Genomic DNA, 27,944 nt, shown 5'->3' with positions numbered 1-27,944 from the left:
ACACGTCCCTTGACCTCAGCCTCACCCGTCGCATACAACGGGTCATTTGGACTAATCTCAACATGAACATCGGCAGTGAGCACTATATTCTTCAAACCACCATCCGCTTTCGGTACAAGCCCCTCGCTCTCAAGCCCCTGAACCTTATTAACTGGGACAAGTTCCGAGAGGTCCGTCAATCCTCGGCGCTCACCGAGATTGAGGGCATCTCGGAATCTTGGATTGGGTACAACTTCAAAATGACACACAAACACATACCACCACTTTACACCCTGACACTCCATTCACCACGGTTGACGGCAAAGTTCTTCACATGTGGGACGCTAAGCGGTCTCTCCTCAAACGGTGGAAAAAGAAGGGACACAATCGCAGACTTAGGCTTAGAATTGCCAGACTAGACCTTAGAATTCAGGAGTGCACCGCACAGCTCGCCTGCCAACAGTGGGGCCAAAAATGCGAAAACATGAAGACCGCTTAGGCAGCAGCAGAACGTGGCAAATCCTGCGGCACATATTGGATCCCACCACCAGGCGTACCACTCATAATGATCATGTCAACGAACTCCTACACTCACACGAGGATAACCTAAGCACCCTCTTTCCGGATCTCCGCGACAAACACCTAACCACCGTATATCGATACAAGGCACCTGAATATGTCGGTACACAAAACGACGCCGTGAATACTCCCATAACGGAGACTGAAGTTAGACACGCACTTTCCGATCTTAGCACCCCATCCGCACCAGGCCCGGACCTCATCAGCAACAAGCTTCTCCGTAACCTAGACGACAACTCTATTACAGCCCCCAATAAGTATTTTAGCCACTACCTTGATACCCATACCCTACCGGCCGCATGGAAGGATGCCAAAGTTATCTTCATGCACAAACCTGGCAAGCCCATAAACACAGCCAACCTACGCCCGATATCTCTCACTTCAGGCATAGGCAAGGCACTCGAACACCTAATTTTCAACCGACTCAACAAATGCATCGAAGATCACAACCTATACCCCACGAAATGGTAGGATTTCGTAAATCCCTCTCCACCCAAGATGTCATGCTTCGCCTGAAGCACGACATCGTTACACTGAACACTAGCATAGACATTCAGACAGTCCTGGGCCTCAACCTTCATGGACCTTTTAATAACATCAGCCGCGTCACCATCCTGGTGGAACACAACGTTATAGGAGTTGGCGAAAAAAATCCACAATTACATCGCCACGTTCGTTTCTCACCGCGCTGCCACTATTCACATTGTGACTGAGCATTCTCCTTCTTACTCCTTGGGGAGTTTCGGAACAGCTCAAGGATCAGTGTTATCTCCTCTCCTTTTCAATATTGCCATGATGCCGCTGGCTAGAGCCCTGAGATCCATCCGGGATCTCAAATTTTCTCTCTATGCTGACGACATCACCCTCTGGATGATGGGAAGCTCCGGCGAGCATATTCAGGTGACCCTGCAGACTGCCGCCGACAAGGTGGTAGCCTGTGATGGACTCATAAATCTTGTCTGCTCCCCTCCTAAGTCCGAATTGCTTCTCCTCCCTGCCCATCGCGCTTCTGAAAAGCATATCTGCGATAGCCAAATTACACAGAACAGGACACCTGTACCTGAAGTCGACATGCTCAGTGTGCTTGGACTAGACATAGAACGAAATCAACTCAAGCACACCATCAAAACACTTCATACAACTCATGAGAGTGGCTTGTTGGGCTAGTTGGTACCTGATTATACTATGAGAATGCCAGCAAACTTGAAAGTAAAAAAAAAAAAACTCGAGAAGCAGACATAGACAAAGCGACACGAAGGTAGCGACATGAAGGTGTCTGCTTCTCGATTTTTTTTCTACTTTCAAGTTTTCTGGCATTCTCCTAGTATAACTTCATACAACAGTAGACCACACTCTACTGCTCGTTGGCAGGACATCTAATAAGCATTGCGGACTAGGAGAGGCGGAACTCCTCCGCTTAGTCGGTACATTTATCCTCAGTACGATTACTTATGCACTCCCTTACCTCTACTGCCTAAAAAGGGAAGAGAATGGAATCGACACCCTCTTAGGCAAAATCTACAAATTCGCTCTCAAGCGTTCCCATCCGGACATCCACCGAACGTCTTACGCAGAGAGGCACCCTCAACAGCCTAAACGAACTCACTGAAGCCCATCTAACGTCACTTTATACCTGGCTCTCCAATACACAAACCGGATGACGCATACTCAACGCTCAGCATAATGCAAACCTCCACCGCTAAAACCAAACACAACATTCCTCACCGCATACACGAAGATCTACACATACCACTGCTCCCCCAAAAAAAACATGCACTCCGCCCACCACGAGCAGCGGTGACGGCAGCGTGCAAAGGCTCTTGAGAAACAATTATCTAAATCTGAAGAAGTGCTCGACGCCGCTGCTGCAGAATATAGTACCGGTCCTTACTTTGCTATCGCCGTTATCAATTCTGAAGGAAAGATAGCTACTGCTGCCTCCATTCCCGCTTTCTCTTCTGATGAGGGGAGGAGGCGGCCATAGCTTTGGCTCTTACCATTCCAAATTTTTCAGTCGTTGTCAGCGATTCTAAACTGCTGTCTACAACTTTGGAGTGGGTAGGGTGTGCAAACCAGCCTTCTTGAAACCCCTCCGAAGGGAGCTTTGTCGGAAACGCATGCAGATCACTGGGCACAAACAGGGGAAGTGGGTCGTACACTGACTCCACTTGTCAATTTTCTCTGATCGTGCACTGTCTCCTCTCGTACACTGACTCCGTCCCCGGCGTGGACATACCAATTAGGGTGGCTGACAGGTGGTGGCCGTATCCTTGCTAATTGCCCAAACCTCTCCTCATCGAGGTAGTCCCGTGTTTGCCATGAATCATCCGTTTTGAGAACCATTTTGACGAGGCCTTCCGCCCGTTCCCCATAATCACGTTAGCCGTGACCGGAGGTTGTCGCAGGGTGAACGGTGGATCACAACGGCCCGTCCACCACCAGGAAGAGAGCTCGCAAAGGGGCAGCTCATCGGTGCCCCTTGAAGAGGCCTTGGCCGCTCAGCAGGCTCACTTCCGGCTCAAAGTGAGCCGGAAGAAATCCGGAAGTGAGCCGGAAGGAGCCGGAATCCGCACAGCGCCTGAGCAGCGACGCGGCAAGCACACGATCCCCCTCCGAGATATGCCAGGTAATCATACCGTCTCCCATAATTAATTCAGAGGTTAGAAACAGCGAGCGCCAGAAAGGGAGCCATAGAAGAACGCCGCGCAAATGACCCTAAACAAAGAACAATTCGGTTTCAATCACGTCTCAAAGAAGGCGTAACTCACGCAGCCCTGAGGCGATCGACAAACAAAGGGAGATCGTTTAACACATACATGAACAAATGATAATCAAGAGACAAAAAACCACTTCCCGTACCTACGTAGGTGTCTTCAACTCGTTCTATAAACTACTCATTAACAGAACACTAAGAGAAAAGAAACAGAAAATGAACCAATGGTCGGAGTTTGGTATGCGAGTTTTTCCTGCCATCAGTAGGAAAAGCCACGGCTGAGCACGTCCGCATTTCCGTTTTACCTTCTCTTTTTGTACTTAACCTCCAAATTATGTTCCTGTAGGGCAAGGCTCCATCGGCGTAGGCGATCATTCTTGGGTGACATATTATGGGGCCATGACATAGGACAGTGATCCGTCTCGACAGCAAAGCGGGAGCCGGCTAAGTAGCATCGAAGCCTCTGGATGGCCTACACAAGGCACGCAGACTATTTTTCCGAAGTGCTATATGCTTCCTCGCGTAAAGTAAGCTTTCGACTAACAAAAAGCACCGAGTGCTCTTATGGACTTTCGTCCCGCTGATTCTGAACTGTCCCGAGACCTCTATCACTCGCATCGCAGAATGGTAGGTTATAATCCAGAGCTCTCAAAATGGGTTGATAGGTTAGGGCTTTCTTTAAAGCCAGGAAAGAACCCTCCTTCATCTCGTTCCTCTGTACCTTAGTCGGCTCTTCTTTCTTTAAGCTATCGGTTAAGGGACTGGCTACATTGGAATAGTTGGGGATATAATGCTGATAATAACCAGCGATTCCGAAAAATGTTCGGATATTGGTTTCAGTAGTGGGTCGGGGATAGCTATCGATGGCGGCAAGCTTTATCTCATGAGGCCGTCGGTATCCATGCCCAATAAGATGCCCAAGGTACTCCACCTCTGACTGGTCAAACTGACATTTCTCGGCTCTTACAGTGAGCCCAGCGTCGAGTAATCGGGTCAAGACGTCTCGCAAGTGGCCCATGTGGTCTTCCCAACTGTCCGAGAAGACTGCAATATCATCGGGATAAAGAACCGCGTAGTTCTCTGTGCCTGAATATCCTCCCGAACCTCCACAATCTCCTGGTCATCTCTGCCGCTCGCCTGTATCGCATTGATGACCTCCGCCCTCCTTAGCTGCTTCCCACAATCAATCCCGAATTCCCCGCATATCGCGTTTAGGTCCGTTCTGTGCATCTTACTCCAATCCATGGCTACCTCTCTTTTGCCGACAAGTATTTCTAGGAATTAGGTGCAGCAGAAAGGTATCTTTCAACAAGGCTTCCTACACCCTTGTTACCAGGGAGAACCACGTTAAGCCTGGCAACTCTCAAGGAGAAACGGTCCAGCACTCTCCATGCCGAAATCGAAGTGCTGCGCAGACAATATCACCACGGCCATACAATGTTGCGACTAGGTGTCAGAAGATGTGCAATTCCCTTTGCTCGTGGAGGTGTAAGGGAACGTGAGGCTGGGACCATTATTCAGGACGTTTCACAATCACGTTTACGTTGACATATTTAAAAGAACATTCAAAGTATTACAGAAAAAGTTCAGGATGAAGTTGTAGCAGCCGATCACTCCCGCCATCCGTTCCTATTTTTATGCCCTGCGTGGTCCTTGCTCAGTCATTTCCCCCAATCTGGCGTCAGGACACCGATGACATCAGGCCCCATCATTCCGGATGTCTGTTGCGCTTTCTCTCCGAAGGGAGCTTTGTCGGAAACGCGCGCACATATCACTGGGAACAAACAGTGGAATGGGGATTGTACACTGACTGCGTCCCCGGCGTGGACATAACAATTAGGGCGGCTGACAGGTGATGGACCGTATCATTGCACTGACCTCGTCTCCGGCGTGGATGTCCCAATTTGTGCGGACTAGTGATGACCGTAACCTTGCTGATTGCCCAAACCTCGCCTGAACGAGGTCATCCCGTGTTGGGCAGAAATAATCCGTTTTGAGCACCACGTTGACGAAGCCGTCGGCCCGTTCCCCTTAATCGGGTTAGCCGTGAAAAGAGGTTGTCGCGGGGTGAGTGGCCGATCACTACAGGACTGACATGGCCGATGTGCAAAGACCAGGCTACATGGACACGCCAATTCCTTAAAGAGGTGGTATCGCCGCATCTTGCCAGCCATGGTCATGATTCTGTCTGCGCCTTCTTTTGAGGATACCTCAATCATTATGAAACATCACGCTCAGCGCACACGTGAGATCACTGAGGCATGAAACATAGTCAAGAACAAGAACATTGGTATGAGCCAGCCGTCAGTTTCCTTGGCGAGCGAAGAGATCTTATTCATTGATCGCTTGTTAGTGCGTGACAACTTTCTTTGCATGTGATTCCCATTACTTGCACGATTACTGGCTTTGTAACTTTTTTTCTTCTCTTTCTCATTTAGAACAGTCGAACAATACCCCGAAACTGTGCTTCTGGATCTCCACGAGCTGAAAGTTTATAGTTGTTTAAGGTTTCTATCCTTTCACGCGTCCTGTTAAATAACGAATAATGAGCTTTACGGCGACAAAACTGAAGGATCTAAGGAAAATGCCGCAGCGGGCGTAATTAAAACTGTTGCGCAAAGCGACGAAAGGACAGGACTTAAGCGAGAAAACAAAAACGCGAGTTGGGCGTCGTGCTTTGTTTCCTCGCTTAATTAAGTTCAGTCCCCTCATCGCTTTGCGCAAGAGCTTTAAATATGAATGATCTAATTACCATCTGCCCGCGAACGAGGCATTTGGCAGCACGTGACGACGTATATTAAGAGGGCCGAGGGCTTAACTCCAGCAACCGGTTTCCAAGAACAATGTTGCCTTTCCGGAAGATAGACGATAACGGAAACTTCCTTCCTCGGGTTAAATATGGTTGAAACCTTCACTTACTTGTCGAGGGGCTACAAAGAACTTTCTATCACACAGCTCTGGCTTACTTACAAACATACCATTTGGCATTCTACCAAAGCGCTTTGGTAAGACGCGCTTCTGCCGGGAGTCCAGTGAAAACGCTTATGGTGTGAAGCGTTGGCGCGTTCGCGTGAAAGCCGGGTAACAAAGGGGTTACACGTCCTGGAGAGGATATTTTGAATTCTAGAAACTTGAAGAGGCGCTTCATTGCGGCCATAGCACAAGCGTTTCCATTTATAACTGAGCACGCCGCGAATGACGCCTTAGATATGATGATTTACGAAAGACGCTCAAATTATGACACCAAATCACGACGCATTCCCACTTCCAGCCTGCTTTGCGCTTGGTTCAGATGCTGTTCGTTGGGCTGTGAATCTCCATCGACGAGTTTGGATAACAAAACGGTGCTGAAGAGAAATAAAAATAAATTCAATTTCATTTGGGCAAGCACTACAGAGTTAGGAACGGTTACTGACTGATAGCTTAAAAACAGGTATGTAGTGATTCTACTTGCTGATGAGAACATGTGAAACCGAAAAATGGAGGATAGTGAAAGGACTGCAAAGTGAGCTAACGGCCACGTGACAAGCAATGCTAAGAAAAATAAGGGTAGGATAGAGAGAACCGCTGTAGAATAATTATAGGTGTTGTTGTTGTCAACATCATTGCAATTCAAATCCACGTCGCGAAGAAAGCTTCTCCCCATCAATCTCTTAATAGATCTGCCCTGCATCAGCCGCACCTTGTTTTTTAGTTGTAGAAACACCAGGACGTAGGCCCATGTTTATTTATTTATTTATTTATTTACAAATACTGCCATCTTGCATAAGCAAGACATAGCCACCTAGAACCACCACTCTTTAGAGCCACCTATTCAAAAATCAGAAATTTGTTGCTCAAGCAACTATAAAAGCAAGAAAGAAACACGAAGATAACATCAACAAGCACTACGCACACACAGACACAAACACAAAAGAATGTCTATTTCAACAACTGCATCGCCAGCCCAGTCCAGTCCAGGAGGGTCATCCATCCCACAGCAGTAAAGCAGTGTCCCCAACTCCTTTTCTGTATGCGTATATAAGGACAAGACGGCCGCGATATCAGTACGTTAAAAAAGAAGCACTTCCTAAAAATACCCACGAATTTACCATCTGATCACTCCATAGATAATCCTCGCGCCTTTGCAGGGGCGCGTTCACATAAGGTGCGGCCTGCTGCAGGATTAGCATGTTCCAGCACTTCGGATATACGTGTCGTACAGTGGGTGACGTATATAATCCTTTCCTATTACGTCACACTCTCGTCCTCTCGGATATACGGGAAGGGCGACCACGCAAACTTTACGAAAGTGGCCTCTTGCGAATACGAGCGTCGATTGCACACGGGCAATTAGCATAATAACGGGGAAGCTTAAGCGTGGGCACTAGCCGGGTGCGATGTAGGTGTGCAACGGTGGATTTGATAACGCGGCTCGCCGAAATACCTTAACTATATATATATATATATATATATATATATATATATATGTATATATATATATATATATATATATATATATATATATATATATATATATATATATATATATATATATATATATATATATATATATATATATATATATATATATATATATAGACGGCCTGAACTGAGACCGAGCTCTAGTGCCTGTTTCATGTGCCTAATTCGGGGCCCACGCGATAGTTTCTAAATGTCAACGAGAGTCGCGAAAGTTTGTCAATTAAGCAAGAGAGAGAGAGAGAATGAAGAGGAAAGGCAGGGAGGTTAACCAGATATGAGTCTCCGGTTTGCTACCCTACACTGGGGATGGGGGATAGGGGTTAGAAAGATGACAGAGAGGAAAACGCTAAAAAAAGGAAAAAAAACACGCACACATGGAGGCACACACACAAAAGGCGTTCCAGTTAAAGTCGTTCACTCAGGCCGGTAGATCGCAAAAAGCGCAATAGCGCTTGCACGGCCTTCTTCTGTGACAGTAGGTCCTTTCGATGTTGTAGAATTCTTTTTTCGGATAGCGCTTGGTCGTCCAGTTTGTCAAGTTCGTGGCGAAGGCATGCCCTCTGTGTACTGTACTGCGGGCAGGCACACAGAATATGGCCAATTGATTCTTCATGGCCGCAGTGGTCACAGGTTGAGCTGTCGGTCATCCCTATGCGGAATGCATAGGCTTTAGTAAAGGCAACGCCCAACCAAAGTCGATATAAAAGCGTGGCGTCTCTACGGCGAAGCTGTGATGGCGCTCGAAGACTTAATGTTGGATCAAGTGAGTACAGTCGCGTGTTTCTTAAATGTGGCTCATTCCATTGCGACGCGGTGCACTGCCGAGCAAGTAGGCGGAGCTTCCGTGCTGCGTCAGTTCTAGAATGAGGAATCGGGACGCAGCGCTCCTCAGTATGGGCTGAGCGGGCAGCGTGATCCGCCCGTTCATTGCCGATAACCCCGCAGTGACTTGGAAGCCACTGAAAGGTTATCTCATGGCCTGCTTCACTTATATGTTGCAAAGTCTCTGTAATATGGAATATTAGTTGTTCGTGTGGTCCACGTCCTAAAGGTGACAGTAGAGACTGCAGTGCCGCCTTCGAATCGCAGAATATTGTCCATTTATGTGGTGGTTCATCACCAATGTGATGAAGGGCAGCAAAGAGCGCTGCGAGCTCTGCTGCCGTCGATGTTGTCGCGTGGGTCGTCTTAAACTTGATTGTTGTAGCTTTCGCTGGTATGACGATTGCCGCCGCGGTGCTACTTGGAAGGACAGATCCATCAGTGTAAATATGCGTAGAATCACGGTAGTTCTCGTACAAATGTAGTAGCGTGAGCTGTCTAAGGGCTGGCGATGATAGATCAGCTTTTTTCGATATACCAGGTATTGTGAGGTTGATTTTTGGCTGAGCGAGGCACCATGGAGGAATCGAAGGTCTCGCAGCCGGGGTAAAACAAGCTGGCAATGATTCATCATATGCGGTTATCGTCCGGCTGAAAGATGTGTGTGGTCTGTCCGCTGTTAGGGAGGCCAAGTGGTGACGAGGAGTCCTGGTCAGATGCCTTATATGGGTCCTGAGTACTTCAATTTCAATGTGGGTCTTGACAAGGTGATCTCCAGCGATTGCTATCATAGCCACTGTTGAAGCACTCTGAGGCAGGCCTAGACAGATCCGGAGCACTTGACCCTGAAGACTTTGTATTGTGCGTAGATTTGTTTTACCAGTGTTGTTTATTGCTGGCAAGCTATATCGCAGAAATCCTAGGAAAAGCACCCTGTACAGTTGCAACATCGCACTTGGCGACATTCCCCAGGTCTTGCCAGCGAAAAACTTGAACAGGTGGCAGATGTCTGTCAACCGTTTTTTCATGTATGATACGTGTGGGCTCCATGACAAGTCCCTGTCGATTATGACACCAAGAAACTTGTACGATCGGACCCGTCGTATTATTTGGCCATTTATCATTACACTGTAGTTGGCCATGGGTTTGCGCGTAAATGGCACTAGTGCGCATTTCTCTGAGGAAATTTCCAGGCCTCGATTACGAAGGTAGAGAACAGTTTGTGTGGCGGCTTTCTGGATTCTCGCTCGCAGCTGTAGGCGTGTTACTGCAGATGTCCATATGCAGATGTCATCCGCGTACATTGATACCCTGACTGTGGCTGGCACGTGCTCAAGGAGAGCAATTAGTGTTAGATTAAATAACACCGGGCTAATTACACCGCCCTGGGGGATGCCGCGGTAGCTATAATGTAGAGAAGTATGGCCTTCCTCCGTGCTTACAAAGAAGGATCGCATGGATAGATAGCTCCGTATCCATTGAAACATCCGACCACCCACTCCTACCTCTGTGAGAGCAGAGAGGATGGCTTCATGCGTAACGTTGTCATACGCCCCTTTAACGTCGAGGAATAAAGACGCGCAGAGACGCTTACGGCATTTCTCATGTTGAATGTAGGTGACCAGGTCGACGACGTTATCGATCGATGATCGACCGCGTCGGAAGCCCGCCATGGCATCTGGGTAGGTGTTGTGGTACTCCAAGTACCACTCCAGGCGTCCTAGGACCATCCTCTCCACTACTTTGCCCACACAGCTCGCCAACGCGATCGGGCGATATGATGAGAGCTCCAACGGCGACTTGCCAGGCTTCAGCAGTGGAACGAGACGACTTGTCTTCCAGGTTGTTGGTAGCGTGCCATTTCTCCAAGATTCATTGTAAACCTCAAGAAGAACACCTCTCGCTCGCTCCCCCAGGTGACACAGAGCTCGGTAGGAAATTCCGTCAGATCCTGGCGCTGATGTGCCGCTACACAAAGCTAATGCTGCCTTAAGTTCGTGGATCGAGAATGGTAGATCCAACCGGTGATCACGTGGTGGCGGACAGCTGATCGAAGGCGATGGAATGTTGGTAGCTGTGAGTTGGCCGGATAATCTGGCACAGAAATCCTCTGCCACGTCAATCTCCGATCTCTTTTGAGAGAGGGCAAGTGCCCTGAATGGGAATCGCTGTGCGGGAAGTGTCCGCAGTCCGCGCACCGTTCTCCATAGTTGCGATAAAGGCTTGCGTGGATCTAGCGACTCACAGAAGGCAGCGCAACGTTGCGATTCGAGCTTGTCTAACCGGCGCTGTATCTTCTTTTGCGTGCGCCTGGCGGTCCGTAGATCGTCCATTGTTTTCGTACGTCGGTACCTTCGTTCAGCACGTCGTCGGATTGCTCGAAGTCTTTCTAGTTCCACGTCAAATTCGTTCAGTTTCGAAGAGCATGTGAGAGTGCGCATAGTGTCTTGCACCGCGCTCTTAATTGCCTCTTCCAAGTCGAAAGATGGATTGGCGTCGCAGTGTTCTTCCATTATAGACTGAAATTTAGGCCAGTCCACTCTTTGGATCGTATCCCGTATTTTGGAAGGGGACAATCCTCTGATCTTGATGTACGTGGGGACATGGTCACTTCCGTGCGTCTCTATGTCCGCAAACCACCCTGAACGTCTGACAAGGCTTCGTGAGACGAAAGCCAAGTCAAGACAGCTGCTGTAGGTGGAGCCACGTAAGAAGGTAGGACTTCCATCATTCAGCAGCCAAAGTTCATTACTGGAGGCGAAAGATACCAGAGCTCTGCCTCTTGCGTTGATCATCGGACTGCCCCAGAGTGTATGATGGGCGTTGAAATCTCCAATGATGACCCAGGGATTGGAGGTTGAGGAAAGGATGTCTTGCAGTCTTTTGTAATCAAATCGACTTGACGGAGATAGGTAGGCGCCCACAAAAGTAAAGGCCAAATTCTTTTTCCTTACGTTTAGGCATATATATTGATTATTGTCATTAGGTGGTACAGGCTGACGAGTGTAGGTGAGGTCACGGCGAATACACACCAAAACCTTACTGTTTTCATAAACAGTTGACGACATAAATAATTCATATCCAGAAAGCCTGATTGTATTCGTTAAGTTCGGCTCGCAAATGACGATAATGGGAAACATATTGGCGTACACGAAGCGACGGAAATCCGAAAGGCGCGCTCTGAGTCCGCGCGCATTCCACTGGAAAATAGCTGCTTGTCGGACCTCTTCCCTAAAAGACCGTGGCTGTGGAGCCATGATCTACTCAAGGGTTGCAAGCACCGGACTCAGAGCGTCCAGTACTTGAAGCGCACTTCTGGCAGACGGTGTGTGCATGTTGCTTAGCAGCACGCGAATGGCATTCATTAAAGGCCTAATAAGTGCTATCACTTGCTCATCTGTGTTCCGCGACTCCTCGGATACAGCACCTTGCTGCACTGGGGGCGGCTTCTGCTGCGGCTCCTCTGGCGGTCGTGTACGTGGAAGTGGCGGCCATTCCTTTGTGGAGAGAGATCTGGCAGTTTTCTCCCTTCCAACATCGGTGTTCGGAGGGCTGGAAACTTTCGCTGGTGATGCTGCTTGACGAGTTGACTGTTCCTGAAAACTTGATGTTTTCCGTCGTGAAGACCTTCGACGGTGACGTCGTCTTCGCCGTACTTTCACAGCAGCCTCTTTGTGGGTAGAGTTGTCTCTCACCATTTGTTTAAGAATGGTGATCTCTTTCTTGATCTGGGGACGCTCTTTGGAGGAGGCGCAGTGATCACCCTGACAGTTAGGACACTTCAACTTGATTGCGCTGCAGTTGTCTTCTGAGTGGGGTTCGGCACATCGAGGGCACACGCCCGAATTTCTGCAGACACCGTTCACATGGCCTATCTTCTGACAATTGTAGCATTGCATTGGTCTTGGAATAAATGGCCGAACCTGATGGCGAAAGTGGCCGACCTTCACGTAGGGTGGAAGGCAGTCGCCTTTGAACGTTAGTCTCACACAGCGTATGTTGCCGAGGCGACAAACATGCACAATGACGTTGCGTTCACTTGCTGGTTTTATAAGAACTGGGAGGTCTGCATTAGGAATTTCATTGTCAATGTCATAGATGACTCCTGTTATTGTGGCACCATTCGTTGGCATGATGGATCGGACCTTGATGTTTCCAAGCTGCGTTACATGTTGTAGTATGGTCAGGGCGCTCGGGTTCATCACATCAATTGCCAGGATGTTTCGCCTAGTGTTTATCCTGACATCCTTAATCTCGTTTGGCACAGTGTTTTCGAGGTACACGGAGAGTGCTTGCCTGTTGAGGACGCGCAGGTTGTCGGTAGCGTTCTGTGGCACAAACAGGATGGAGTGAGGCCATCGTTGAGACGCTGTTTTCACAGTGTTCGAGCTGGACGCCGAAGATGAGTTGATAATTCTTCGTTTGGCCTTGCGGTACTGGACAAGTCGAAAGCTGTCTTCCGAGGACTCGTCACCTGATGCGGAGTACAGCTCTGTGTCCTTGCTACCACTCGATGTATTTCCTCGCTTCCTCGAACCGATGTCCGCGGGTGAACGGGAACCGGGAGGATCCTCGGGGTGTTGCACATCCATCACCGCGATGGAGGGGGCGGTAGACCCCACAGGTGCAGTGAGAAGTCCAGAAAAGCACAGAGACGGGCGAGATGTGTTCCGCAAGAGAAGCACTTCGTCTTCCTCTTCAATTAAGCAAGCATAGCAATTATTCCTAAGGGGAGGCTTTAGGCCCAACTCCGATGCCGCCTATTCAGATGCATGTAAAACGCAGAAGCGATTTTTTTTCGAGACAACCACGGGTCCAATTTTTGCCGAAATGAGTTTCTATTGAGAGAGACAGGTAAATTCTGTGACTCTGTGAAGCGGAATTTCGATTTAGGGCTTGCATTTATTAAAAGGAGTCTTCTAAAATTCGTAAGCTTGAAAAAAGACAGAAGAACGAAGTTCACGAATCCGCAGCTGTGCACCAGGAACAGATATCGCAGGTTTGTAAACTGCATCCGTTAGAGCATCCAAAGAGGACAAATTTCATATGGAATTCAAAATCTTACGTGAGTTCGTTACACCGTTTACAAGACTTCCATAAAAAATTTCCCAATAGTTTCACAAGTGTTCTATTCACATATTGAATGAATGAATGTTGATGATGTGTAGTGTTTTATGGCGCAAGGGCCAGGTTTGGCCAAAGAGCGCCATGACAGGTGGTAATGTTAACGATGTGTTGTGGATGACGTGCACAATGATCTCATCATGGTAAATGAGATATGGCTGTAAAAGGGCCTAAAAACTTCCGCTGTAAGTGGAGTAGAATACATAGGTGCTAAAATAATGACGGTAACTAGGATGTGATGTGGGCTATGGCAATCGGCTTTCGTTAAAACATGATGTAATAAAACTGAACATTGACAACAGAGTTTCAAGAGAGCCCTTGAAAAGCAGGGCTGTTAGTCGTGTGCTAAAAGTTGCCTGGCCAAATGATTTTCAGGGTGTCCGTTTCGGCTAAAAACTCTAAAACTGTTTGCAGATTAAAAAGAGGTTCATCGCTAAGAAAAAATGCAGGGTGAAGGGGTAAGTTCTCGCGGTATGCAGCAGGGAAATACTTTTTCCTGTCTGTTTCTATTGCACGGCACTGAATAAGAACATGGAGGACGGTAAGACTATTGCCACACTTAACGCAGGTTGGAGGATCGCCCCCATTCAAGAGATGAGAGTGGGTTCCGTATGTGTGGCCTATCCTTAAACGGCAAAGGAGTACTTCCTTGTACCTTACTATTTTCCCATTCATCCAGTTCCCCAGTTTTGGTTTTATTATGTGAAGCTTATTCATTGCCTGTGTGTCCCATTCGCCCTGCCAGTGATTCCTCAATTTACTGCGTAGAAAGGGCTTTAGGTCTGTGGCAGGGATGGGGATATTTGAATCTGCATGACTAAAAATTACTGACCTAGCGCTTTCGTCAGCAGCTTCGTTGCCTTTTATATCTTTGTGGCCAGGTACCCAGCATATGACAATCACTTGATTGCACATATATAGGGAGCACAACAGACTGTACAGCTCACTAAAAACTGAGTTCTTGTATTTTCTTGGACTAAGTAGGGCTCTGACTACACTCAATGAATCTGTAAACACAATAGCCCTAGAAAGTTTTGTGAGCCTTATGTTTTGAATAGCCGATAGTATAGCGTAGGCTTCAGCTGTAAATATACTTGTGTGTGGATTTAGTGCCCCGGATACTGAAAATGAAGGTCCCAGAGCTGCGTAGGAAACTCCTTTAGAGGATTTGGAAGCGTCTGTATAGTATTCTGTACAGGAGTACTTCTCCTGAAGTTCACGAAAATGGAATTGTATATGTGCTTCTGGTGCCCTCTTAGTTATTTCTACGAAGGAGACGTCACATTCAATGGTCTGCCATTCCCATGGTGGGAGCAGGCGAGTGGGTGCCATTTGGACATTCTCTGGGATTAAGACACCTGTTTCTTCTGCCAGTGTTGTCAAGCGAAGGCTCAACGGAGGTCTAATAGCTGGGCGGTTACGAAATAATCTGGCTGTAGACTCTTCATGAATAAGTGAGTGACATGGATGCTGAACATCTGATTTGACCTTGAGAGCATAGGAAAAGGTTAAGTATGTCCTTTGGAGATGTAATGACCATTCATTACACTCCACATACAGGCTTTCTACGGGACTTGTCCTAAAAGCGCCTGTAGCCAGGCGTATACCCAAGTGGTGAACGGGATCTAGCATCTTTAAAGCACTAGGTGCAGCAGGGCTATATACTATTGCTCCATAGTCGAGACGGGACCGTATAAGGCTTTTGTAGAGGCTCAAAAGGCATCTCCTGTCACTTCCCCAAGATGTGCGGGACAAGAGCTTTAGCAAATTCATTGTCTTCAGACATCTCGCTCTCAGATATTTAAGGTGAGGGACAAATGTTAGTTTGGAGTCTAAGATGATTCCTAAAAATTTATGTTCGTGGCTGACAGATAGCCGTTGTCCATTAAGATAGATAGCAGGGTCAGGTAATATACCTCTCTTTTTCGAAAATAGAAGGCATGTGCTTTTTTGGGGGTTTAACTTGAATCCATTCTCGTCAGCCCACTTAGATATTTTGTTTAGGCCAAGCTGTATATGTCGCTCACAGATAGAAATGTTGCATGATTTAAATCCTATCTGTACATCATCCACATACACTGAATAAAACATTGTTCGTGGTATTACGCTGTAGAGGGAATTCATTTTTACGATGAAGAGCGTGCAGCTCAGTACACCACCTTGTGGAACACCTGTTTCCTGCGTAAACTGACGAGACAGCACTTCACCAATCCTCACACGGAACGTACGATTAGAGAGGTAGCTTTGGATCAGGTTCAACAGATTGCCTCTGACACCCATACTAGCCAGATCACGAAGAATTCCAAAACGCCAGGCTGTGTCGTATGCCTTTTCCATGTCTAAAAATACCGCTAATAAAAACTGCTTGTGCACGAACGCATCTCGGATATTCGCCTCCATACGGACAAGGTGATCTGTCGTAGATCTACCCTCCCTAAAACCACACTGCAAGGGGTCGAGTATTGTGTTGCTTTCAAGATAATGAATTAGGCGTCTATTTACCATTTTCTCAAATAGTTTGCATAGGCAGCTTGTCAGGGCTATAGGCCTGTAGCTACTGACCGAAGTTGGATCCTTGCCCTCTTTGAGAATAGGAATTACGACTGCTTGCTTCCAGACAGATGGAATATAACTGGCGGTGAATATGGAATTAAAGAGTGATAGTAGTGTTTTGTGTGTTTCGGCGTGTAGGTGTTCGATCATCTCATAAACTATTCGATCGCCTCCAGGAGCTGATCTGTTGCAGCACTTCAGTGCAGCCTGAAATTCCACCATGTTAAATGGCCGGTTGTAAGATTCGTTTTTATTTCCTCTCTGATTCAGAGGCTGCCGTTCCGCTTGTCGCTGATATCTTAGAAATGTATCTGAGTAATGAGATGAACTGGAGATGTACTGAAAATGTGCTCCTAGCGAATCAGCCTGGTCCTCAATAGTGTCTCCTTGAGTGTTTACCAAAGGTAGAGGATGAGTTTCGCGGCCTTTTATTCTGTTGACCCTATTCCAGGCTTTCCGCTCGTCTGTATATGAGTTGATGCTACTAATGTATTTTTGCCAACTTTCCCGTTTGGCCCGGCGGCGTGTTCTTCTGCCTAGTGACTTTATTTTCTTGAAATTGATCAGATTCTCGGCAGTTGGAGATTCGCGAAGGTGACTCCACGCCTTATTTTGATTCTTACGAGCTTCTTTGCACTCCGCATTCCACCAGGGAACACGTCGTTTGAAGAGCGATCTATTTGATTCAGGGATACATAGTGACGCCGCATCAACAATAAATGCTGTCAGATATGCCACGGCGTCATCAATAGAAAGGTCAGAGATGTCTTCCCAAGTCATGCAGGTGAGTTCTTTATAACGTTTCCAGTCGGCTGACTCGGTTTTCCAGTGGGGGACATATGGAGAGCATTCATCACGTTTTGTTGATTTTATGACGATTGGAAAATGGTCGCTGCCATATGGATTTTTAAGCACGTTCCACTCTAGATACGGTACGAGTGTACCAGATGCAATACTCAAATCGATCGATGAAAATGTTTTGTTTGCCATGCTATAGAATGTAGGCTCTTTATTATTTAGCAAACATGCACCTGTAGTGAAGAGGAGGCTTTCTACTAGGCGTCCCCTGGCATCACAACGACAACCTCCCCAAAGGGTGTGGTGTGCATTGAAATCTCCGACGACAATATAAGGTTCCACCAGTTCATTGATAAAGCTTTGGAATTCTGTTTTTGAAAGATGGCAGTTCGGAGGGATGTATACTGAGGCAACCGTTACTAGTTTATTAAACAGTATCGCACGAACTGCAACTGCCTCTAGGGGTGTTTTAAGTTGTAATTGTCGGCAAGCAACACTCTTATCTACAATTATTGCCACGCCGCCGGACGAGGCAAAAGCGTCGTTGCGGTCTTTTCGGTATATGGCATATTGCCGGAGAAAGTTCGTGTGTGAAGAATTAAGATGTGTTTCTTGGACACACAGCATCTTTGGATTATAGTTATTTAGGAGTTCCTTAATGTCGTCTAGGTTGTGGAGTAAACCCCTGACGTTCCATTGTATTATCTGCGTATCCATAATGTATGTCTTTTGTACTGTGTGTCAAAGAAATTTAGATTATATAAGCTCACGAGACCTTTTCAGGCCCCTTGATGCGAGCTCTCTCTTTCTTCCCGGCGCGCTCGAGGGAGCTGCGCCGGTCCTTGGGCGTCAGAGACGCCGGATTTGTGCTTGTATCCATCACCTCGTCTGAGGCGGTGGATAGTGCCCGCGGAGCAGGCACTTTTGCGGGAGTGGTGGGCCGATCTGAGTGAGCAGAGGCCCTGGGTACAACAGGCCCGGAGGTCTGCTGGCCCTCATTTGCGGGCGACGGAACAGCGTTGGCTGTTCCAGTCAGGGGGGCGGATGGCGTGACCGCCGTCACTCTCCGAGTGACTTGGGCGGCCGCCGAACGATGTGGCGCTGCCCCCCGGCGTGCCACCTCGGTGTAAGAAGGACTGGTCTGATTGTTGGAATGGAAACGTTTGCGTGCCTCTGGGAAAGTCAGATTTAGTTTTACCTTGAGTTCTATTATTTGTTTTTCTTTTTTCCACGAAGGGCAGGATCGCGAGTAAGCAGGGTGGTCTCCTTCACAGTTGGCACAGTGGGTTGCTGAACTGCAAACGTCAGAAGAGTGTTCGACGGAGCTACACTTGGCACATGTAGCACGCCCTCTGCAGGTTTGGGACCCGTGCCCAAAACGTTGACACTTAAAACATCGCCGTGGGTTTGGAATGTATGGCCTGACACGTAGCTTGCAGTAACCGGTCTCGATTGATTCAGGAAGAATGCTGGTTCCAAAAGTTATGATAATGTGCCTAGTTGGTATTTCTTTGTCATCTCTTCTTATTTTAATTCTTTGCACCTTGACAACGTTCTGTTCTTGCCATCCTTCTAGTAATTCACTTTCACTAAGTCCCAGAAGGTCATCTTCCGAGATGACCCCGCGCACTGTATTCATTGTCCTGTGTGGGCCTACTGAGACGGGAATGTCCCCAAACGCTACAAGTTTTGAGAGTCTGTCGTACTGTGGCTTGTCGCGAACTTCGAGAAGAAGATCACCACTTCCCATCTTTGTTACTTTATATCCTGGGCCTATTGCTTCAGTGAGGGATTTCGCTACAAGAAAAGGTGATATCATACGGACAGTCTTAGTTTCGTGTTGACTGTGAACGACGTGGTATTTCGGGAAGGATTCTTTTGGTTGCATAAAAAAACTGAAAGGTTCATCGGTGTGCCCCCTCTTCAGGGAGCGATCAGGTAATAGTGGAAAAGCTTCAGCCATAAAAAATTGGAAAATTCGGCGGCGATGGTGGCCACCCACCACCGAGCCCAACAAGGGGACGCTACAAGGTCGGGAAAATACGTGCAGACGCCAGCCATGCATCGCCGCTATAACCTAATATACGATACCCAAGGTTGGATAACTACACCAGGTTAACCCTCGCCACCGGGAAGTCTGGAAGTGATAAGAAGCGAAGAGAAGACAGGAAAGATTGAAAGTGAGAGAGAAAGGCGAAGATTGAAGAGAACGACAGGAAAAGGTGACTGCCGATTTCCTCCAGGTGGGTCAGCCTGGAGGTGCCGTCTATGTGAAGCCGAGGCCAAAGAGGTGTGTTGCCTCCGCCGGGGGGCCTTAAAGGTCCAAACACCCGGCATCGTCTCAACCCCCAGGATCCCCTTTTCCCCAGACACGGCTAAGCCGCGCACGGCTACACGCGGGAGGGGCCAACCCTCGTGTGCTCGGGTCCGTGGTGACGCAACGCACCAAACGCCTGCTGACGCAGACGCCCCTGCGGGGTGAATGAATGAATGTATGGTTTTCATTGGCGCGAGGGCGAGATATGGCCAAAGATCGCCAATTCTATTCACATATTAGTGGTTTACTTTAGAGCCATGTATAATATGTCAATTTTGGCTGCTGTACATGCATAATTAGGTGCATTTTACAGAATTATGATATCTGGTGTTCTTTGTTGAGTTACTGAGTTGTAAGCTTGACGATTTCGTTTTCCGAAGATGCGCTAATCTTGCCAGTTCTTACTGCAAAAGCGGCGACCTGAATCACATATTCGCAACCAACAGTCGCTACATTTTTACTTTTTCTGCTAAATGCAACAAACATCAAACCTGCAGCGTTAGTTGTCGAGAAAACCGATTTCTCTTTTCCCTTGTATGTAGATCGGAGTCCCCCAGCTAAAGCTTCCTCTTAATTCAACAACAACCACAAGAAGAGCATCGACAACAATGACAACATCATGAACAATGATAGCATCGACAAAAGCGACAACGACTACGAAGGAGCAATAGCAAAATTCATGGACCATTCCACTCTCTGAATTTGATTGACCAGTGAAGCTGTCTAGCACACGACACGGAGGTGGCACATAATTTTGAACAAAGGCACAAACTCCTGTATTGTCTTGATGGGTGGTCATCCTGAAGAAAGGTGCGCAGACTCATTTGTTGTCTTGATCACTGGTCATTATTTCACTCGCAACTGCAATCACTTTTTTTGGTAATGTCAAATCGATGCACCTACACCGCTGGGCGGCCGGTTGGGCCGGATCGGTGTGGCATCGCAAGGGATATTTCTGCAACACGGAACGCATAAACAACTTCCTTTTCGGTACTGACAGATACACATTGAAATCACCGACAACGGCAACAGGAGTAGCGTAATCTCAGCTGATTCATGCAAAGTGAGCAGCCATGAACCTTACGGGACAGTTGCTCACTGAATATTTGCTTACTTACGGGGGTATGAGCCATTGCTCACGGGGGTACGAGCCATCGATGATGACAGTTTTCGGCATGCTGTACTGTATGTTGTATGCGTGATTAGAAATATGTTAAGCAAGGTTCGCTTCACTTTGCCGAGTGCTTGTAGCCTTCTGCCTTATGGTGCTATAAGCCAGTGCATTTTTTGCTTGCTTACGGGAGCAAGAATGCTAACGAGGGTATGAGCCATTGACGATGATAGTTCTGTTCACGGAGAACTAAAATGCCTGTAACCCTATCGATATATAGCTTCGCTGCAAAACAGACACCTCAAGTGGTGCTAGTATAGTAGCCGCAGGTGCAATTAGTCAGGTGTGCTTGGCCAGCAATTGTTCCGCAAGCACATCTGTCCAGCTATTAGCAACGGGTGTCTCTGAGAAAGGCGATAAGGAGGCGTAAAGCTTTCTTAATTACCACTCCGTTGGGCCTGCTGGGAATGCCACGTCTTGAAAGGCGGCGTGCAGGAGAGCCCAGTTTGATTCCGTGAAGTACTACTGATAGCGAGTCTAAAGTGGGCCGTATATGCATGTTAAACCTTCGCAATAAAGCTATACAGCGTAGACGAAACGAATGGTTAGCCGATGCTTTGTGCAACTTAAAGCATACAGAACGCGCGAGAGCTGTCCGTTTTATATGCTTCTTCAGTTCGGTTAGGAAATGCTGTGACCTTGTCAACGCTGAATTAAGTTAACTTAATACTCACCCGCAAATAACTGGACCAACGTCTCATGTAAATTTTTTTATTCGGAGTCCTTGAGTTAAATAAATGAATGAATGAATGAATGAATGAATGAATATTCCCGTCCCCTATTTTTGTGGCGGAGTTATGGAGTTGTAAGTACGTGCCCTGAATTTGAAAGCCTGCGAGTATACTGTGTCTAAATAAAATGTATCATGCAATTTCTCAGCACCTCGCAATTTTTTACACGCACGAAAGAAATATTCCAAGAACGTTGCTCCGAGCGAAAGGGCTGGTTACGAGCATTTTCGTGTTTCCCCGCATAACTAAAAACGCAAAAAGAAGAGGAAAGAAAAGGCAGGAGCCGCCAAATAGCTCGAAGTCTCAATCTCGCGGCGAAGCGAAGCACCAAATGCCCCCGTGTTATGTCGCCCCGTATAATCCCTGCGTATTGTGCGGGATCATATCTGGAATGTTGCGCAGCTCAGTGCCAGATGGCGTCGTTGCGAAAGAAAACAAAAAAGAGGAAACGCCTCATTCCGGTTCTTTCAGCGCTACGGACGAGTGGTGTGCCCGCAGTATGATGGCGTCAAGCCTCCTGCAGGGGCACGTAATGCTGAAGTGGGTGCTAGCAATATTGTGGACAAGAGTCTCTTTTCCAAACTTCTGCCGAGATGACGCTCCTCAAGCTTCCTCGAAGAATGTTCCATCATGGAAAGCACGCAAACAGTCTTTTAGCGGCACGCGAGAAAGAGGCGCCATAGAAAAAACAAAAACAAAGGCTCAGAGAGCTGAGGTATTATATAATGGAGCAAGGAAGCCTTGTGGGACGCTGACGAGAGTGGAATGACCGCATCTTCTGATGATGGGGTCAGCCACTCGAATTAGGAACCCATCTTGAAGGCGAAAGCCTCATACGCCCCATAAAGCGAAAAATCCGCCCCTCCATTGTTGTCGTACGATGGCAGCACAAAGCCACGTGACCAAGTGATTACGTCACGTTCCCGGCGCTGGATCTGTTGCGGCTCGCACTGTGAAATCCCACGGGGAACAGTCACGGCATCGGACGGACCGCCCCGTCTCCTAGCTCATTTTCGTACACCGGTGTTACGACCTAGTCATAACGTTGAATGCGGCGTCACAAAATGAAAAAAAAAGAAAAATATAATTGCCCCCGCTGATTTCCTCGTCTCCGATATTTTCATGAGCATAAATGTATAACGTCAGGCTATAAACCTTGACGATGCATGGGGTTTTATAGAGCAAGGGCCAAGTATGGCCAAAGACTGCCATACGTAGCACCTCCTCTCCGTAGAGGCTGCTGCTGCGGTAGCATTTTCGTAGAGTACGTTGCTCCCAGCCCTTGCATTCAAGGGCCCTGTGAGGCATCAGTGATAATTTCACCTACACGCATTACTGCATCAACCCTTCGCAACAAAAAAACATATATGACCGTAGCTCACATCTATAGTCATTGTCCTTGTTTTAGTACTTCTATATTTTACACAAGCTACGGCGTGTGATGTTAGGCCTGTTTACGGCCATGCTACATACACTGTTACAGCAAAACTCTGAATCTCATAAACAATTCATATGAAAATTTATCACCTTGTGTATACACATGGTGACAAGTCGATAACTCGCAATGTTCTGGCATCTTAGAGAAACCCTAAACCTATCTTCTGGGCAAAAAGCGGTTCCATGCCCAGGAACATTGCTGGGTGTAGAGGAACGTATTATTTGTATGCTGAGGGGAAGCATTTCTTTCTTTCTTTGAGGTTCTAATACCTTGCGCTCTATTAAAACATGGATTACAGTCAGCGACTCCCCACAATTGCTACAGACAGGAGGTTCATTACCGGTCAACAGGGGAGAATTTGTGCCGTCATCATCATCAGCCTGGTTACGCCCACTGCAGAGCAAAGGCCTCTCTCATACATCTCCAACTACCCCGGTCATGTACTATCATGTCATGCGTGCCATACATGTGCCCGATTCTAAGACGGCAAAAGATGACTTTGGTTTGTCGGATTTTAGTAATGGGGGGCAATTCCCTCACTGTGGTTTATTTGTCATTTCCACGTCCGATAAGTGCTCCCAATAGGTTCTGAGGCTCTTGAGCAGGAAAGGCTGCAATCTCTCTCTCACACACACACACACACACACACACACACACACACACGTGCACGCACGCACACTCACACTCACACTCACACACGCACAGAGAGAGAGAGAGAGAGAGAGAGAGAACTTGAGCGGTGCTACAAGGTAAAAGGAACGAGTATTTAATTTCACCAGTTTCGGTCAGTGGACTGATCTCAATCAGTGTTTACTACAAAATGGCCGAACTAAATACTTGTTGTGTTTACGTTGTAGCACCACTCAAGTTCTTTAGGTTAGAAAGGTAGCGTGAAGAATTTCTCTTTACCACCTATATATATATATATATATATATATATATATATATATATATATATATATATATATATATATATATATATATTTAACAAAAAGAAGTCTTTTCACCACCCATTCTTGGGCGATACCCTAGAGTGGGTGGGCTGCGCCATTTCACTAACGAACACAACATCGATTTAGGGCACAGTGAATTGTGGTACGTTCTTCGCTTTTCTCTCAAAATGAATTGGTGACCGGCTCAAAGCATACAAACAAGTTAGCCTTTGGCTGTAAGGAATACATCAAACAAAACATTATTTCTTTAATAATCGGTAATGAAACTTGGCACGTCGAACATCCACTCTAGACATGCTTGGGTCTTCAGCAAAGGTGTCGTGCAGGTACGTGCAGTGTGGAACCACATGAAGTCAGAGGTCTCATCAAGAGCTGTGCACGGGCCGCAATTCTGAGCCCGCGCCCGGCCCGGGCCCTACACTACCACAGGCGGCCCGGTCCAGCCCGACGCTAAAGAAGCCTGAGTTCGGCCGACCCGGCCTTAGGCCGGGTTAAGGCCCGGCCCGGGCCCGGCCCGTCATGCAATAAGGCGACGCCGACACAATAAGAAACACTATCAGCAAAATCATTTTATTTAAGTGACCTTATAATGTTGAACTCTTGCATACCATGTCACAAAATCGTGACTATATACAGATGCAGCGCGCACACAGAATTGTTACTCAAAGCTATTGTGCGAAAACAACAATTTGCCCATTGATGAAGGGTTAAGGCAAGTGCGGCGCTCCTGCATTATGAATCCGGCAGCACTGAAGTTTCGTTCACTGCTTGAAGTGGGGGCCGGAATTGCTAATGGCCTCTTAGCAAGAAGAGCAAGTTTTGGGTACGTGGCTTCCTTGCTTTTCCGAAACTGCGCGAGTTCAGATTCCGAGCACGGTGTCGATTCTGCGGCCAAGTGATCGGTCAGCTCGTCTTGCTCAGCAGTCTGGTTGCTGGCTGCGTCGCTCCACTCGCTGAAGAAGTCCATGCATGGCTTTTCTTGCGGGAGGTTGTTCTTGCAGAGTTCACGAGTACTCCCGTGGTATTGACGCAAGGAGCTTTCTTACGCGATCGTATACCTCCTCACGCTCTCTACAAGCTACCGTGCGGCGGGCGCCGCCTCGCCAAGGTCGTCGGGAGAGGAGGGCCCGGAGCCCGGAGTATGTGTGGCAAAGGCGACCCCACGTGCGTCGTACACAGACTATCTTCTCTCCCCAAACGCTTCCCTTCTCAGCCCTTTTACTGGGAGGCGCCTGCAAGCGGCGGCTTTTCCGAAGCGTCGGTACTTGGTAGAACCGAAAAAGCATTCCAAGCCACCGCTGGCTTTTGTTTGCCTTTTGTTAGCGTTTGCACTTTTCTCACGTCCCTGTAGATTCCATTTTTGATGAATAAGTACATTGCACTCCCTGCTGTACCTACATGCGAGATGACAAGCGTAATTTCGCATAAGGTTTAGCATTAGAGATCGGGGAGCCCGACCGGTCCATCCGAGACATAGAAAGCCTGGCCCGGGCGCGGCCCCAGCCCGAGTATGAGAATCTCCAAATGGCCCGAGCCCGGCCCGTGGGCCGGGCCGGGTCCGGGCTTTCGGACCGGCCCGAGCCCGTGAACAGCTCTAGTCTCATCTACCGGCAGCACAATGTTAGAAGATTTTTTGGTATGACAGCATTAGTTTTCCTACTCCCACCCACCTCGACCTGGCTGGGCACCTGCCTAGCCTCGATGCGATGTCCATATAAAAATGAAATTAAGAAAGTGGTGTACGTAGCGAGGGGTGCCACTTCAGTGTTACTAAATTTTGTGACAGATAACAGTTTCTTGGGAACTTGAAGCTAAACATTTCGACAGAATTGCCTGTCTGGTTGGGAAATTGATTAGACACTCCCCCCAGCACCGGTCATCCCAGCACCATGGAAGCGGTCAACAACACAGCCCCCCTTTCCTTTTGTTCCCCCCCACCTTTCCGTCTGTGAAGTGTCTCCCCACCTCCCGTGTTCCCCCCCCCCTCCTTTCTTTAAAAAAGACGCTTTAAAAGCGGCACACCGCCACCCCCCGAAGAACAACCCCCTGAAGAAGGAGCCGAATGGGCTCCGAAACGTCGGGCTAATAAAATTCAGTTATTTGGTTGGAGTCAGTCTCAAGTTCTAGTTTCTTGGGAAGTATAATCGCTGTCCTAAATAAAACATCTACTGCCGTGATACAGGGGCTTTTTTCATGCGAAAGAATCAAATGGCCAATTAAGTTAGAAAGATAGCGTCTGTAGAAGCGAAAGAGCACCTAAATTCCCATAGGCTGCAATGCTACGTCACGTGCTCGCCTCGATGGAGCAGAGCGGGGGAATGGGTACTACTGCTATCGCGCTGGCGCACGAGGTGTTGCGTGAGGGGAGAGGGCATCACCGTGACGTCACGTCACTCTCGCTCGCGGAAGCCTGTGTTATCCTCGCGTTCCATGTCTGCGCAAGGCCTCGCCTCGGTGCTAACTTCCCCCCGGTTCTCGCTATCAAGAAAATCTGTAGAAAAATAGAATAAAGTCGATGGGAAGAACGCTGGCGGGAGTGAGTTTTGAACCTACGATCCCGCGCTCAGAAGTCACTGGGCTAAACAAGCGCCTCCTAGAGAGCAGTCCTGTGCACTCTGCTTTACGAAATCATGCAACTTGGAACGAAATTTCCACTTTCAAGCCCGGCACGTGACGAAAGCGGTGACGTCAAAAGTCACCGCGGCCTACTCAGAAGCGTGCCCATTAGATTCTATTCAAAGGGACAAGGTAGCATGATGTTACACGTCAAAGTGCAGTGGCCTTGTGTTGACCTAGCGTTTGAACACTTTCGCTTGCTTGCGAGGAGTTTACAAGTCCAAGGACTGCACAGGGGCGTTCAATTTGATAATAATGCTTTCGCATTCCCCCTTCAAAAGAAGTGCCCTTAGGCAACCTCAGATTCTTTTTTTCTCAAAAGCAACCATTTAATTGAATGCGGTGCCGCGGGCGCCAAGAAAAGCCATGTCTCTTTTGCCATGTATTTAGATAAAAGCTCCACTGGGAAACCCTTCTCGAGGGGTGCAAGTGCAGTGGGTTTTCCACTTCAGTTTCACTAAAATTTGTTACAGATAACAGTTTCTTCGGAAGTATAATAAACTCGTTTGTTTCCCACTGCTTTACAGTGGGAAACAAACGAGTTTCCTGTGTTTGCAGCAGAGACAACATCTTAGCGCAATTACAGTAATTGCAAAGTTAGCAAAGACGTTCCAAAGTCTTTGTACAGCCACTCCTAAGGGGCATAACAAAGGGTGTCCTTTGTTACAGAAGTTCAAAGGCAGCGACGTGGACATCGATCGGACACACAGTGGATTTTTCCCTTCTCCAGGAAGTGGCTTGAACGCGCGCAAGTGTTGCTAGTGTTTTCCTGTGTAAACTGTCCCAGTATGTTCCATGTGAAGCGGTAAAGCCCCACGTGGCGTCCAAACACAATTGTCGCAATCGGTTTCTAACGAAATGAAACGCTTTCGTTGAAAATATAAGTGGTACCTTAATATTGTGACTACGCATCTGGATCTTTAGCCACTTAGGCTGGTAATGGATCCGTTACATAAATAGATTATGAAACAGATGTCAAGTGTGTGAAAGAAACTACATCTTGTGTTTCTTCGGCAATGCATAGAAATACCCATCAAAATTGTGCATTTAGGTTGCGCTTCAAAAAAGCGCGCTTTTCTAACACTTAGCCTATAACACTCGATGTGTCCTGCTGCTAATAACTATTTATAATTCCTGCCACTACGTGCGTGTTTTCAATTTTTTGTTTTATTCAATGGCAACGAATATTCAGCTGGTTTTCACATCCCTGCTTCGAGTGATGGAGAGAGAGAGAGAGAGAAAAAGTAAGGAGAAAGAAGGCACGGAGGTGAACCAGGCGAGCGTCCGGTATGCTACATTAAACTTGGGGTAAAGGTAATGGGAATAAAACGATGAAAAGAAGGAGACAGCGAGTACTGAATGCACCCGGGAGGATGGACAGGGACACTATAAGCGGTCTCTCAAACGGGTGTGCTTCAAGTACTGCCCTAGTGCACGAATCGCTCTTTGGGCCAGGGACGGGTGTGGCCACCGACCGAATATCTTTGACTCAGAGAACGGCCTCGAGTGCAGTCGCTTTAATGTTGTCCTAAGAGAGAGAGGCGTTGCACATCGTAGCGAGGACTCCAATGATGGAACTTGCGACACCAGAAGGCTGCACTGCAGGAAAGCGTGGCTGTTTCCGCGGCGTTAAAATGCAGATCCACTATTCTCGCTCCCCCCCCCCCCCCCGCCCCTTCCGGACAA

At 47.7% G+C, this 27,944-nt stretch overlaps 1 protein-coding gene across 1 annotated transcript in view; it reads right to left on the bottom strand.

Annotated features, from left to right (window-relative positions):
- Positions 1–17,798: 17,798 nt before the first annotated feature.
- The window catches only part of LOC135912235 (uncharacterized), a 79,398-nt gene continuing 69,252 nt past the window's right edge, over positions 17,799–27,944 (bottom strand). The window contains exon 6 of the mRNA XM_065444612.2: positions 17,799–18,173. Within this exon, the coding sequence (XP_065300684.2) occupies positions 17,799–18,173 (375 nt within the window). The remainder of the gene's footprint in view (positions 18,174–27,944) is intronic.

This window comes from Dermacentor albipictus, unplaced genomic scaffold (genome assembly GCF_038994185.2).
Source record: "Dermacentor albipictus isolate Rhodes 1998 colony unplaced genomic scaffold, USDA_Dalb.pri_finalv2 scaffold_52, whole genome shotgun sequence".
In the NCBI taxonomy this organism is placed as follows: domain Eukaryota; kingdom Metazoa; phylum Arthropoda; class Arachnida; order Ixodida; family Ixodidae; genus Dermacentor; species Dermacentor albipictus.
Note: the sequence above shows the minus strand (reverse complement) of the source record. Positions and strands in the feature narration are given on the sequence as shown.